This window comes from Diplotaxodon limnothrissa, linkage group LG15, assembly GCF_057381915.1.
Source record: "Diplotaxodon limnothrissa isolate DT_005_m linkage group LG15, D_limnothrissa_male_GT1.1, whole genome shotgun sequence".
In the NCBI taxonomy this organism is placed as follows: domain Eukaryota; kingdom Metazoa; phylum Chordata; class Actinopteri; order Cichliformes; family Cichlidae; genus Diplotaxodon; species Diplotaxodon limnothrissa.
In genome coordinates, this window is record NC_140610.1 from 11,602,940 (window position 1) to 11,617,739 (window position 14,800).

General features: G+C 39.9%; 1 protein-coding gene across 1 annotated transcript in view; it reads right to left on the reverse strand.

Moving 5' to 3' along the window:
* The window catches only part of mettl24 (methyltransferase like 24), a 40,695-nt gene that overhangs the window by 1,839 nt on the left and 24,056 nt on the right, over positions 1 to 14,800 (reverse strand). The window contains exons 3-4 of the mRNA XM_085372981.1: positions 10,483 to 10,616; positions 4,667 to 4,892 (exon numbers count right to left, since the gene is read on the reverse strand). Coding sequence (XP_085229107.1) covers positions 4,667 to 4,892; positions 10,483 to 10,616 — 360 coding nt within the window. The remainder of the gene's footprint in view (positions 1 to 4,666; positions 4,893 to 10,482; positions 10,617 to 14,800) is intronic.

A 14,800-nucleotide genomic window follows, 5' to 3' on the forward strand; every position in this document is an offset into this window, starting at 1 on the left:
TCCGTGGACTTCCTAGAAATGGCCTTTTTGCCTTTGTGGTCCCATATCCATGTCTATGGGTGGAGCATGGGGGTTATTTCTGTTCAAATATTCTGATTTCCTTTGGCTTCATGTTTAACTGCAGACAAGCGAGCATTTTTATTTTCATGTCTTCTAAATGGAGTGTACTCACTGAACTGGTCAACAGTCTAGCACAGGTCCAACACAGAGAGGCAGATAAACATTCACACTCACATTATGTCAATCCAGTTAACCCAACATGCACATTTTCAGACTGTGGGAGGAAGCCAGAGTATCTGGAGAAAAGCCACACTAGCACAGGGACAACATTTAAACTAAGCAAAGAAATGCAGTCAGGTTCAAAAAAAGGAGGTCATGGGGGTGACAGACAACCATTATGTACATCTGTGAATTCACTCACGATAGTACGCTTATGGCCATATCACCACGAGCAATCCCGATCTGTTTGTATTTTATATTTTATTATATTTAACAATGTTAACTTTTATCTTTTAAGCTTCATTTGAATTTTAAACTGTGCCAGCAAATCAAAAAGCATGCATTTCAGTGGCTGTCTTATTAAAATTCATTTAGAACTCAGGATTAGATTTGAAACACACACAAAACACAAAGAAAAATTGACTCTGCAATAATGAAGCTGATCAGCCCCGGTGGATAGCTTCCATAGACAATTTTATGTCAAATGACTTTGCACGCTGTGAAATTCCTGCCCTCCCTAACAGAGATATTAATGTGAGACTGCTGTAAACGGTTTTAGCCAATGAGCAATGAGTTCCTCTGCTTCCAGTGAGTCATAATGTATGTGATTACTTCTGTACAGCAATCTCAGCATTAGGCATTGGAACAAATTTTCATTTTAGAGAGGCTTTTGATAAAAAGTTGTCTGAGTCTGTGTAAACAAACAAGTTTGCTGATTTGAGAGCAGAACAGCAAAATGGGAGTTTACATTCGGGCTTGTTAATTAAATGGAAATGTATTTATTTGAGATAAATCCTAGCTATTACCCAGACTTTATTTTTTCTTTTTATTGCACACAGAATACCTCAACTGACCAGCCAAACAGGACACAAATCCTGACATTATTACTAGGAATGTGTGCCTTTATTGGTGACTATGCCACCAAAGAGCAGATCATACTTCCAAATATTAATTTTACTAGACTCTAAAAGGTTGGTGAAAACACTTCAACAGCTGCATTAACCTCTCTTTGGGCTATTTCTGCAACCGTTTAAAAAGCAAGCAAAAATGCGTGAGTGTAACATTTTTTTCTCTAATTATTTCAGTGCATCGTTTAGGCACAAAAAGCACATTCTTAGTCCAAAGATTGTTAGATGTAAGTTTTTCTGCTTAGGCTAATTAAATCCCGTATGGTAGCATCTCTGGGCAGTGTTACGCAATTACTGTCATGATCGATTGTCCAATGTGCAGCTCTTTTTCGCTAAATGAGATGTGACTTCCTGTTACTGACATTTGCACCCGCCGTGACAGTGTGTGCGCTGTGTCAGCTGGTCACTAGAGCTGTGTGAATGAGTCATCTGTGTGTGTGTGTGTGTGTGTTTCTTTTTTAACTAACGGAGATAAGAAGTGCCGCACAAATGCATATTTTGACCTTTCAGAGCGACTCCCGTCTCTTGATTGCTGCCTTTCCTGTCGCCGAGGATTGGAGAAGAAACAGTTCTCCTGCTGTTTGCTGCTTGCTCCTCCTGCACACTGTGTACTCACATTAAAACCTCATTACAAGAATGCATGTGTGGCTCTGCATTTAAAACAGGTGAGGTGTGTTATCTATAACGCAGCATGGTGTACAAACCCACCCACACATACTGTAAACACGCCAGCCCTTATTTGTTCATATCTCGTCACACACCGACATCTTCATATCTTTGCAAATACCTTCTATGATTTGCGTGTTTGCTTTTTACCTGCAGAAAAGGGTTTAACAACTCGAACCGCTCAGCTTAAATCAGTTAAAGCAAAGCACCTGGTTTCTTCGCCAGGGATTCTGCTTTAGTCTAATTTAAATTTAGTCTATTTAAAACAAAAAACAATGATAAGCCCAGCTAGCAATCAATATATATTAACTGAAATGTTCACTTTATTATAGGAGAGAGGGTTAGTGGAATAAACTTTAGAGTGTTAACAGTAGTGATGCAAAAAAAAAAGATTTTGCCCTGGAGGGTGATACAGATGCTCTGCAAAGCTCACCCCAAGAAAAAAAAAAACAGAAAAAAGGATAACCTCTGTGTAAAACACACACTTTATCCTGAGGGTGGAGTGGGAGCCCAAATTTCATGAATCAGTTTGGTTTTCTTTGGTTTTTTCATACACCAGTGAAATTCAAAGAAAACAAATAAGCAGGAACTTGACTATCAAATTGTGTTCACAATAATTAAAAGCCACCCACACCCTTTAACAGTTGGATTTAAATGCATCATGGGTGTTTACGTCAGCTAGAACACATCTGCGTTTACACCTGCTTTTGTCACGTCTCCAAGCTATCCAGATGCCCACTGTTGTTCAGATTTCATAAATATATCATAATCTGTTGCCAGTAAAACACCACATTTGTTCAGAAAATGCAACATATATATATATATATAATCCACTCATAATATCAGCAGGACCAAACCATATGTGAAAGGCGAAAGGGATAACATGAAACAGGGTCGCCGCACCCTGAACTGATTCTTGTTATGTCCCTGTGGGGGACACATCAGCGAACATGACCGTTTACACTAAACCCATATGTGACCACAGAGTCTCAGGGAAAAGGATTTGGCTTATTGTGCAGCATCATAAAGCTCGCTGTACTGTAAAAGCTAGTACTGCAGAGCAGCTATACTTCCAGCAACACTACACGTACAGAACAATTTCTGCTGGGAACTTTCACATTTTTCAGCAAAAGAGCCTTCAGCTGCACAAATGTTTCAACTTCACTGTGTCTTCACTGGCAGTTTTATTAACGAGTGCACTTTAGTCCTTCCTGTCCTTTGAAAGTTTGTTGTCCGCAAGCTGAGAAGTACCTGATTCAGCTGTGTTTTGCTGGAAGCTGCATGCTGAACCCCGTCTCATATTTTTAGTTCATTCTGACTTACAGATATGACACACATTCCTTGAACCAAGGTAGAAATTGGTTATATTCCTGTTTTGTGTGTGTGTGTGTATGTGCAGAATTAGTGGCACAACACAGCCATTTGCACTGTTAGCAGGTGCCTGTAGGCTTCTTTCAGCTGCTCCCTTACTTATGAGCAGTTGCCACAGATTTGGCTCTGAGGTATTTGTACCTCTTCCTGAACTCAAACCGAGAATACCGCACATGTTAGGCAAATGTGTGAAACACAATACTGTGGAATCACTCATATCTATGACTCCTCTAACAGGAAAAAGGAGGATAATCAGAAAAGGTGGCTGAGGGAAGTGACAATAATGGCTTTTAAAAAACAAGCAAACAAACAAAAAATTACATATTGGATCCTTAATGGTATCAAGGCATTTATGTACCAAACTGAATGCTCTGTCTTTAATCAGTGTTCTGTAACCGTAACTATTAAAGTTACCCGGTGAAGTGGATATATTACAAGAAGAGAGCCTTGATGCCTTTAAGTCATGATTTAATTACCTCTTTAGAGAAGCATGGCTTCCTTGACCTTGAATTACCATTTAGCCTTCCTATTCAGGCATGCTTGTTGGCTCTATAACTGTGTTTATTAGCATGCATGCTATGACTGGGCTTGGTGCGTGTGTTTATGATTGAACGTGAATGCAGATCCCTATCTGATGAGGTGAAACACAAACCCTGAGGAGTTTTGGGGAGGTAATACATCCAGCACAGTCATATTTACAAGAAAAAAAGTCACATATACGTGAAGATATTCACCTGGAGTTTAAGACAGACAGAGGAATTAATCATAATGAGCTGTTTTATGTTGAGGCGCGCAGGAGCAAACCTGCCCTTGCTTGCTATGCATGAATAATGCCGACGTTGATAAAGGAACACCTTCATCAGGTTTAAGGCAGAATCTACAACCATTTATCCATTTTATTCTGCTTATCCAAATTCAGGGTCATGGGCAGGCAACTGTTAGGGGACCTAGACCGCTGTGGGACCGCTGAGAGCTGACAAGCTTGCAGTATGAAATGTCACTAGGATTGACCTGACCTCCCTAAGTGGGCTCCACCTGACTCCACTCACTTATGTATGCATGATTCTGTTTAAACAAACTGAAAAACCACAGAGAAAAAAAGGAAAGAAAAGAAAAAAGAAAGAGGAGAAAAGCAAGTTAGAGGTGAGCGGAGCAGACAACCACCATTAAATAAAATGCTAAATAACTAAACGCGGCTAGCCTAGCCTTAACTGTGGAGGGCAGGCAGTTGAATGACTTCCACTATCATCATGTTAGTTCTTTTTTTAGTTAGATCTTTGGCTAATTTGGCTAGCAGAGTAGCCTAGCATGTTATTTTTGTTGTTGTTGTTGGTGTTAGATTATTACACTGGTTGTATGTGCCCCCTTTGGGAGGAAACTGGAGAGAACCCATGCCAACACTGGGAGAACATGCAAACTCCACTCAGGAAGACCCCAGTCTTGCTGTGCATGCCATGAGCATGCCTATCTAGAGCCTCAGTGGCCTATTCTCTATCTCTTACCTCTCTGTGTCCAAAGTCATTAAGTATGGTGGCTAGTTTCTTCGTGCTGGCATACTGACGCTGGGCAACAACGGCCGGGCTGGGATCCCTCCAATCTACAGAAAGACGATGGAGCCACATTTCAGCTTGTTGCAGGTGAGGCTGCTTAAGGCTGGGATCAAAACAGTGAACTTCACAGCCTGATTGGGCGAGAGAACTTTCCAGGGACCGGTCATCCACTCCTAACCTAGAAAACACACAAAAATACAGACAGGGCGAATATGTGAGAGTCAGCTCCATTTACAGGAATGCATATTTCATCGTCTTGACTTCATTTGTGTGAAATGTTCCAATGACGAGATGAAGAGATTCTTCATGGGACACATGAAGACTAAGTGGTACGAGTGGCCCAAATTATGATATTTTGACAAAGTTATATGGCAACTAGCTATTGAATTTCATACAATCTCACCCCTTGTGCACATTTTTAAGGAAGTCAAAGTGTGGTACAGGTACAGACAGTCAGGTAGGAAAACACAGGAAAACTTTCTAAAAATAGCCATCGTTAGAGAGGGATGTTTGCATGAATGCAGCTGTATAACTTCAATGCGTGTTTATTTCATGCAGGGTTGGATTTCATTAGAAATTGGTCGCCTACTATAAAACCATCGTCTTTATTGTTGCTCCATCATTTGATAGGGCCAAGTGCTTATGAGACCCATATGGAAAAGATATATATAAATCTTATAAAGTTTTTATCTGTCTTGTATGAAACTTGTATGAAAAGCATACAGGAGTGAAAACACATATAAGATCCCTTGAAAAATTATATAATGAAACTTGTATGTTTTATATACTTACTAAAAAAATATATGAAAGTAATGAGAAAGTGGCCACTTTCATGAGTAAATCATATATGTTTTTACTATTTCTTTTCCATATGGGGAACAACGCAGGATGAAGCCCTTCTGTTGTATTCCAGTGATCTAAAACTTTAAAAATGTGCTCTGAGGCGCCACTAAAGCGAAAACATTTGATCAAAGACCCAAAGATCGGTTTTGTGACATGAAATAACACCTTAGACGTGTCAAATGCAACAGAGCGAGTAAAACTGATAAAAGGATACAGACAAGATAACACCACGGCGTCACTGTGATCTTACTTGGCCTCCAAGCCAGAAAAGAATCAATAATTCAAATGAAGGGAATAAAGATTTTAGCCAGGAGATACTTGACGCTTGTGTTTCTCTCTTATGTCTCCTTTGTTTCATGTTTCTCTCCTTTGCTCTCCACATCTCTTTTCCTACAAGTGGCCTGCTTCTCTATTTTAAAATGTGTAAATCTAAGCAGACAGACACGTTCCCTCGTGTCTCTGTCTCTTTCATGCCTTCTCTCCCTTCTCCCCGCACTTTTTCACTAACCTCTCTCACTGCTGTTCACTGTTTATTCCACCCCTCCCTTCTCTAATTCCACAATTTTCTCCTTTTCTTCCTGTCACTGTCTCTGCATCTGCATTCCCCTGTGTCTTGTTTGCGCGGCGGCTGTATTCTGTAATCGTGACAAAGGGAGTAGATTTCACAGTACGCGTCTTTTACAGATGAGGCACCGGGTCCCCAAATGCATCACGCTGGTGGGAAGATGAGAAATGAGCATATGTGAGGGATTGAGATGCAACTAGATGTCTCTTTTTAAAGCACTAAATATTTCATTGAGAGTTTTTCATTCTCTGGTGAGGTTTTGGTGAGCGGCTGAGAATCAGTGCAGCGAAACTACGGGGATCGGGGATGACTCATGAGGCGGCAGGAGCAAAAGGGGGGAGTCACAGTGCATCACATGCCCTTCAGAATAACAATGTTCATAAAGGAGGGTCTCTACTAGGTCTCTCATGAGAGCAGGAGGGGTAACATAATGGATGAATGGCTACATAAATGTGGGTGTTCTAGAAAGAAATTTACTTCATACACATTCTTTATAGAGGCTGTAAGGAGACTGCTGTTGATGTAACCAAATATGAAGATCTGTGATTGTTTAGATTCTTGGTCACAAACTCCCAGAGGATTGTAAATGTAATAAAGAGCTATGAATCCACCTGACCCATTATGTCAGCAGCCTGTCTGGGTGTGGTGAAGTCTGGGGCTGATTAACAAACCCTTGGTGGGTCGAGAAACTGTCCCAGTTTGTGCCAGTTTTTTCTCATTCTGGCCTCTGTCACTGTCTGTCTCTCACTTTAAATTTCACACTTGGACAAGATACAAGGGAATTAGTGGCAGAAAACCATAACCACTGGCGTGGCTTTGCCTCAGGCACAGGTATAGCAGTTCGACCCCTGGCTCCACTATCTTCGGACAAGATACTGAACCCCGAGTTACTTGTGACATATTCATCAGGGTCTGATTGTTATATTGATTTCACTTAGGCAAAGAAACAAGATGTGTATTGTTTCTTTGAGGGTCCACGTAGAGAAGAAAGGGGCTCTATACCAGTCAATTTAGAGTTACTAGGAAACCTAAAGGCCAAACTGAAAATATAATCAAGAAGATAACGACATGAAAATAGTAAAACTACAAAACACATAAACACAGGAATCCTAATGGACTAGAAATAAAGCAATAAGAGGAATAAAACCCATTGCAGTCCAAATACTAATAGAAAAACTCAGAGCTAAGGAACAAAACCCAATTTTATGACAATATTTGTCTCCAAAGGACATGAATAAACATGTCCTTTAAATGTGAAAAGGTTTTTTTGTTTGTTTGTTGGGGTTTTTTTCACCCTCATGTCCATTAGCCTGTGTTGATGCTCTAAAGTTGTGTCATTCATTCTACAGGTAACTTGTCAAGTTTAGACCAGTTTCATCGAGCAGAAATCTTTTCTGCCCTTCATGTGCAAATCCAACATGACTTCACAGTTCTGTCTCCTTGAATGTTGACTAAAAATGAGACAGTATGATCTGAGCAAACATTTTCAATATTATCTGTGAACTTGAATGTTGCCCCTCCAAAGTTTTACCTGCGAAATAGAAAATGTGGAGGTGTAGTCAACGACAAATTTTAACGACAAACTTTTCAGCATCTCGCAGGAAAATGACAGGTGTAAATAATTAAATTAACACTGCTGTTGCTGCTTCAATTTCAAGGTTATGGTTATGGTTTCAGGCTCACTGTCACACTAATGGATTACTGATCGCTGATGTCATTAAAAACAGTAAAAACCCAAAACTTACAGTTTGTCCAGTGGTCACTTGACTAATGTTTAAATGCCCAACTTTACAGCAGAAATCCTCTTAATGAGAAGTAAACATCTTGACAGCCTCATTAAAAAAGGTCCTTACAGGCTAATTTAACCATTTTTCGCAACACTGTTCATGTTAAGCTTGTTTTTTTTAAAAATTTAGATTATTATCAGGTTATTGTGACTGATGGGTTGCTGCCAACACAGGAAGAAATGTCTAATAGACATCTGCAAATACACTGATTTGGAAATCTCAATTGGCCTTTTTTAATAAGCCTGTGCTACAGTTTTGATGAGTGAAATAAGAGTATATGTGTTGTGTATATATTTAGCACTGAATTTCTTAGCACTGTCTCTTAGAACCCTGTCAGGTTGCCAGTCTGTTGCAGGGCTTGGCTTCACATCTATCTTCGTCCAGCTTCTATATAAAACCTATGGTTATTAACTGGTTGTGGGGGTTTTGTTACACTCATTTAGTTCATACTAAAGCCATCACTCATAGAATAATGCTTGGTTAACTTCCTAAAAATCACCAAACAGCCTTTACTCTGGGAAGAACAATAGGTAATGGTGATGAGATGGCTGATTATCATATTTTCTTAATTTTGCCCAGAAGGGGAGCTAAAGGAAACAAAGCATGAGAAGCCAGAGCCACCGTTGCTACTAGCTATACTGCAGGTATTAATGCTGTTATCCACTAGCAGCATCTCACATGCCCACATTTATGTTAAAAGTCAAGTCACTTTATTTATGTAGCGTATTAAAAATGCTGGACCTCAATATTCGATCTCAAGTTCTTTCCACCGGAGGCAGATGGACTAATTATACAAATACTGAAGAATACACGGAAGACAAGGGATACAAGTTTAAACAAAGCCTGCTTTAATTTGAGCAGAATGTGGGCTGTTTTTACAGCAGTGGAAAAGGTGGATAATTGGTCTTTCATGTGGAAAAACATCCTGCGTCCCCCCCTATACACCAACATGTGACAGACCAATCAGTGAACAGCTGCTCATCCTTCCCAGGCACAGCCATCCCCGGCTCGTTGCACATCATGCAAATGAGATGTATCAGCTGCACACGTTCAGCAAAACACACGAAAGTGTACCTAGATAATGTGCTGAGTTCAAAGGCACATACAGAGGCGTACTAAAAGCATTTGGCTTTTCTATTAAATCCCTTTTAATCTTCTGCAGTTGACTACAGTTGAGGGCTTTGCAAGTCAGAGAAACTCTCCTGAGAGTAGGATGCTCAACATACCTGGCAAAGAGGCAAGAGTATGACCAAGAAGTGTGTGTGAGAGCATGTGTACGTGTATGCACGCGCGCGCGTGTGTGTGTGTGTAATGAATGTAGGTCAGATAGGGGACATGGGGAGGAACTTCAGAGAGCAGTTTGCAGGCTGACTTGATTAACTCTCTCCGTGAGATTCTAGGAAATTTATTTTGTTACTCGGGAAGTTTAATTTTTTTTAAAGAATTTAATGTCTTTTTGGGACTCGCTTTTACTGTATTCGACAGAGTTGAGTTGACGTAGTGTAAACTGATTTAATTCCAGAGGTATTAAGTGATCAGTTAGATAGGAAGAGATCGCCAAGTAGCTTTCATTGATTTGAAAAATTAGATCTGAGTCACATTTTCCAAGCCGATATTCAAGCCAAATATCAAAATGTTTGTATCAATCTCTGAGATGTTTGATAAAACTCATTTGAATTTTAGTGCGTGTCCATGTAGCTTGTCTGCACAGAGTGCCGTTGCAGTCAGCCAGAGGATATCAGATGTTTTTTTTCTCCTGTCTATTTGGCCTCTGACACCCTTTTGACCTCCCCGCCCCTCCTGCCACTCTCCCACACCTATCTGCGCCTCGCTTGCCTTGATGCCAGCACACCTGTGCTGTCTCTCAACGGTCAAACTAATAAGCCTTCTCTCCCAGCAGAAAAATCCCTTCAACCATTGCTGCACCTCAGCATTGGCCGAGCAGACTTAGACTGAGCCGATCCATGGCACAAAGCTAAGAGTGAATGACAGCCTGGGCTTAAGAAGGTCAAACGCCTTGGTGGTCTGGCTGACTGAAGTCAAGGTTACATGCCAATCCAGTTAAAGGAACCAAAGGTAGAATAGTTATGACGTTTGAAGTTTAACAAAAGACAACAAATTAAAGGAAAATGTGCAGAGTGAAAATGGAACTGCACGAAGACAAAAGCAATGTAAGAAGAAAGACATAAAGACAAAATAAAATCATACTCAGTGTACAATTAGTCGCCGAGGACATGAAAAGATGAGGCTAACAAGGAAGGTGGAGAAAGACACGCACTTCATTTATTGTGTGTGAAAATAGACATTGAATATATTTTTATGATACAGAATAAACTTTACTTTACTATAAAGTTTACTAACAGCTGTGGCAATTTTGATAACCAGCAGATATCTCACAGCCTGTCTCAGAACGAGATGTTCTGAATAATTGTGTCACCTGCAGATAATTCCGTCACTGTTTGTAAGCGACTACAGTTGACTCCATTCCCTATATATTGGACAATTCCTTGTTAGGGGAACACACATTTAGCAAAAACAAAATTATGTGTGAGTGTCTAACAAACAATACTCACCCAAAAGAGTACACCCTGCAGTGTCTGCTCTCTATCCTGTGGATCAGTTTATAATTGGGATCTAGGCACACAGCCCATGCCCCAATGGACCCTTCCTGGTCTGCTTTCTTGCCTCGAAGTGACGCACATGACACCTGGACAAACATAAATGTAAACACAAAGCAAGACATAATAACAGCCATTTTTCCAGGAACAAGGAGCAGAACTTATTGTCAAGACAGCCATGTTATCTGACACAGTGGGAGTCCTGTATTGCAAATATAAATGGAACAAGAAATGAATGACAGAGCAACAGAACCACATCGACTCGATTCGCAAAGCAAAAATAAGTGTCTGTATGCTGGACATTCAAGACCACCTGCGCTGTTTGGATATTGATGTCCAAGTCTGTTCACTGCACTGGTCACTGAATGTGAAAGTGAACTAGTCGTTAACTGGGCAGGGGGTTGTGGTGAGATAAATCTTCTGAGAAGCGGACATTTCATGTGTAAGAGCGCATTACTCTTTGACAGCATTACTCCAACCAAACGAGTGAGATTTCATTCTGCACAATAAATGGAGTCCTAGGGATTTCAAGCAAACACGAGTCAAATGTGGCAGCATAGTTGACACTCTGATATATCCTGATTTCTTTAGGTGAGTTCTACAACTCAGACTCAGACATGATGCACAGCTGGTGCTGATGCACTGCCGAGTGTCACTGGGTTGGCAGAAAGAAACTAAAAACGAGGACTTTAAATCCTTCATTTATGATTAAGATTGTACTTTTACCCCCTTTAATCCACAAAATTTGTTGGATTTAAAACACAGTATCCTTTTAGCTGCTTCCATATAAAAGTCTTTGGATCCTGCCATATCTTTAACAAAAATATTTTTTCAGTACTGTACAATAACAGTGTATTGTTCTACAATGTTGTGGATTATATTTTTCAACCTTAAAAATACAGCTTTCATAATCAATTTCAACCAAGACTCCAAGGACCAACATTTGCAAAAATGCTGTATACACACCTGCATATACCAGTACAGAGCAGGAGCTACTGCTCAAATGTTTGCTGTGCGGTTTCTCCACATTCTGTCTGATGCCGAGATTAACTTTGCAAGGGAAGAAACAATATTGGCTCAGACATCAAATGTCTGGCTTTACTGTACTACACCATTCAAGTCCAAAGTAGCATGTTCACAGCTACACTTTGTTTGTGCTACTGCATCTTATCACAGCTAGAGAGTTGCTAGGTAAAATCATTTGCAATGACGTATACAGTGGTGCACTGAAAACCTCCATGCAGTTGCTTTGGTTGCCAGCAGATTGCCACTCTTACATAAAGATGCTGATTTGTCTGCAAACTACCCTCTCCGTGGCAGTGAAACTGTGTGCAGAGAGAACATTTTGTGATGAGAATATTTGCCTTCAAAAGTGAAAGTTGCGCCCTTTTAAATGTCTTAGTTGCAGCAGCAAGGGGCAACTCTTAATTTGAAAGCAAAGCAAGCATTTTCGGTTTGCGTCACTTTTGGCAACCGCTTATTGAGTGGTTGGCAGACAAGTTAGCATTTTCTATGCAAACTACAGGTGACTTCAGCAATTTGCTAGCAAACAAAGCCACAAGGAGGTTTTTAGCATCCTCTTTGCGACTAATTTCACCAACAAACAGCCAGCAACCACTCACCATCTAGTCGGGGAGTGCATATTTTTTCCTAGTGATCAGAAGTTGCCCGGGGATTTCTCACCAGTCTTTAAAAAAGCTAAAATCTCCTTGAGCAAGAGACCAAAGCTTATATTATTCCCAATAAAAGGCATCCACCTTGCACAGCAGCTTCCACAAACTTCTAGTCTAAAAAGAGAGCCTAATGTGAAAGTATGCTGATTACCATTACATATCTTCTGGCTGCAAAATGAAATCTGAGTGTTTAGAACTCTGTATTGAAATGAGCTTTTATCTCCCCTGATTGATAAAATCAAATTGCTTTCGCAGCTTTCTTTATTTCCTAATCAATCTCCCATTTGCTATAATGTCTGCTTTCCAAACACAACACATTTAAAACACTCAGCCTAAATTTTCAAAATGGCACTTTGATAACTAGTAGGTGACGGCTATATCCATCTTTCATTTACATTCAATGGTGAATAAGAAATACTTTCTAGATCCTAACTCAGGTAAAAAGACACAGATGGCAGACGTTTTGCAGCCAAGCGAATGTGTAAGAAGAAATGTACTATGTCCCAGCCTCTTATAAATCCACTTACTGTTCTTAAAATAGAAGAAATTTACATTTGAAACTGTTCATTAGCCGTGTTTACATTGCCAGCCTTCCCTTTTTTGGCAAGCTGGATTTGTACAGTTTCAAAAGAACCTCTTAGGCGTAATTTCTTACTGTGGCTTTTGTATAAATCGCCCATTTTAATGAGATCATTCTGTGACAGGTCACGCAGGAAGGAACCAACTGAATCACTGAAGTGCAGTGTCACCATCTGACAAAGGACAAAAGTTGCCCGATGTGTCTTTGTTGCTCTCTATTTAAACCAATTCTTACATATTGAACATTCTCCACAATGTCCGTCATCGTTAATGCGTTCGAGTTGAAAGCGTTTATCTGCATACAATGCACTGTGGAAAATTAAATGCGAAATCACTCTTGATTATTTTGCCACTTCACATCTAAAGACATATCAGTTGCATTGAGCTGCTGAGAGCTGAACAAAGCTACAAAGAATACTGAGCTGTAAAACCGAGAACATTCACTGAGCGTGAATGAGAAGTTCATTCTTATTGTTGATAAGCTAATCAGAAATTGATCCCACGCTCCTGCTGCCTTATTCTTTCACACTATTATTAGTAGTATTATTAATATTTTTATATAGACTTACTCTTATCTGTGCATGAACACGTGAAAGCTGCTGACTGGTATTGATTGGACAGTTGTGTCGCAGGCCATCTCTCTTAGTAACAGTTCCACCAGGCACTATGTCAGTCAGCATTACAGCAGAGGATGCTGCTATCCCCACACCAGCTCCCTCCACCCTCGCCTGTCACTGTCAATGACAGACAGTTCCCTTCCACAGCTCCTCACAAACACACACTTGTACACACATGCTCACAAGATCTCTTTCTCTCTGTTCCTGTCCTTGTCCCTTCCTTCCTCACGCACAAAAATCCAAAAGTACCTAAACACACACACACGCACATCCCAGCACTAATTCATAATGAACTAAATTTCTGCTTTGTGAAAGACAGACTGAGTGATGCTTAGTCATTTGGAGATTGGTACTCTGTGCTCTGGCTATGTTGTGTGAGGGATAAAGATAAGATGTTGATTTGTCTCCAAGCCAATTTACTGCAATAGAAAAACACACACACGCACACACACGCACACACACGCACACACAAACTACATGAGTTCAAAGAATGCCTCCATCGTAGAGACAAAGATTTTCCAACCTTCCAACCAGAATTCCAACCTTTCTCAGTTCCTTTTTATATTTTTCCTTTTTTCCTTCTTCTTATTATTATGATGCAAAACATCTTCATTGATTTGTAGTAATTAATACTGATGCAGTCCAAGGAGCAAACCACAACAACTCATTGATTAGATCTGAATAGAGGGGCTGTGAGCTCCATCTGTATAGTAATCAACAGAGTAATGAATTAGTTGCTTACTGTCAGGGCAAGAAAAATGTTTTGGCTATGCTGAATGTGAAAGAGATGCCAGTGCAGCTCAATCATGGGCTAAGAGATGCAGTCTTATTTTTTTTTAAAAAAGCAGCCAAAGGTATGTGTCTCATGGCTTAACTACTTTATTTATTTTTGCCTCAAACTCTAGTCTTAGATTTGCATTCAGTGTCAGGTTAATTTTTGCTTTGAGGACAGAAAATGTGATTAAGAGTTAAAGATGATTAATCCCCCAATCGATGGTGCTTGCACTGCATCATTAAGCACAGCCAATATCGCAAATAAGAAATAAATAGTAAATATAAAGCACATTATGTCACAGTAATAATTGAATAGGGCTTTAATAGTGGACATCAGGAAGGTGTAGGCAAGCTATAAAGCATCAGAAGTAAAAGTACTTATTCTCGATTTAAATATTTCCCTTAAGAGTTAAACGATCAATATGCATCATAGTCTATTAAAAATCACATGTTTGCATTATGGCTGTCCTGTCATGACCAGATATCTAAAAATAATATTAAAAGTGCTTTTAATGAGCTCAGAAAACAGACCTAGACCTCAATTAAAAAAATTATATTAGAAAATATTCATAAAAACAAAAAGAACCAACAGGGGGTCGATCAGGTTACCTACTAATCAGAAGGTTGGTG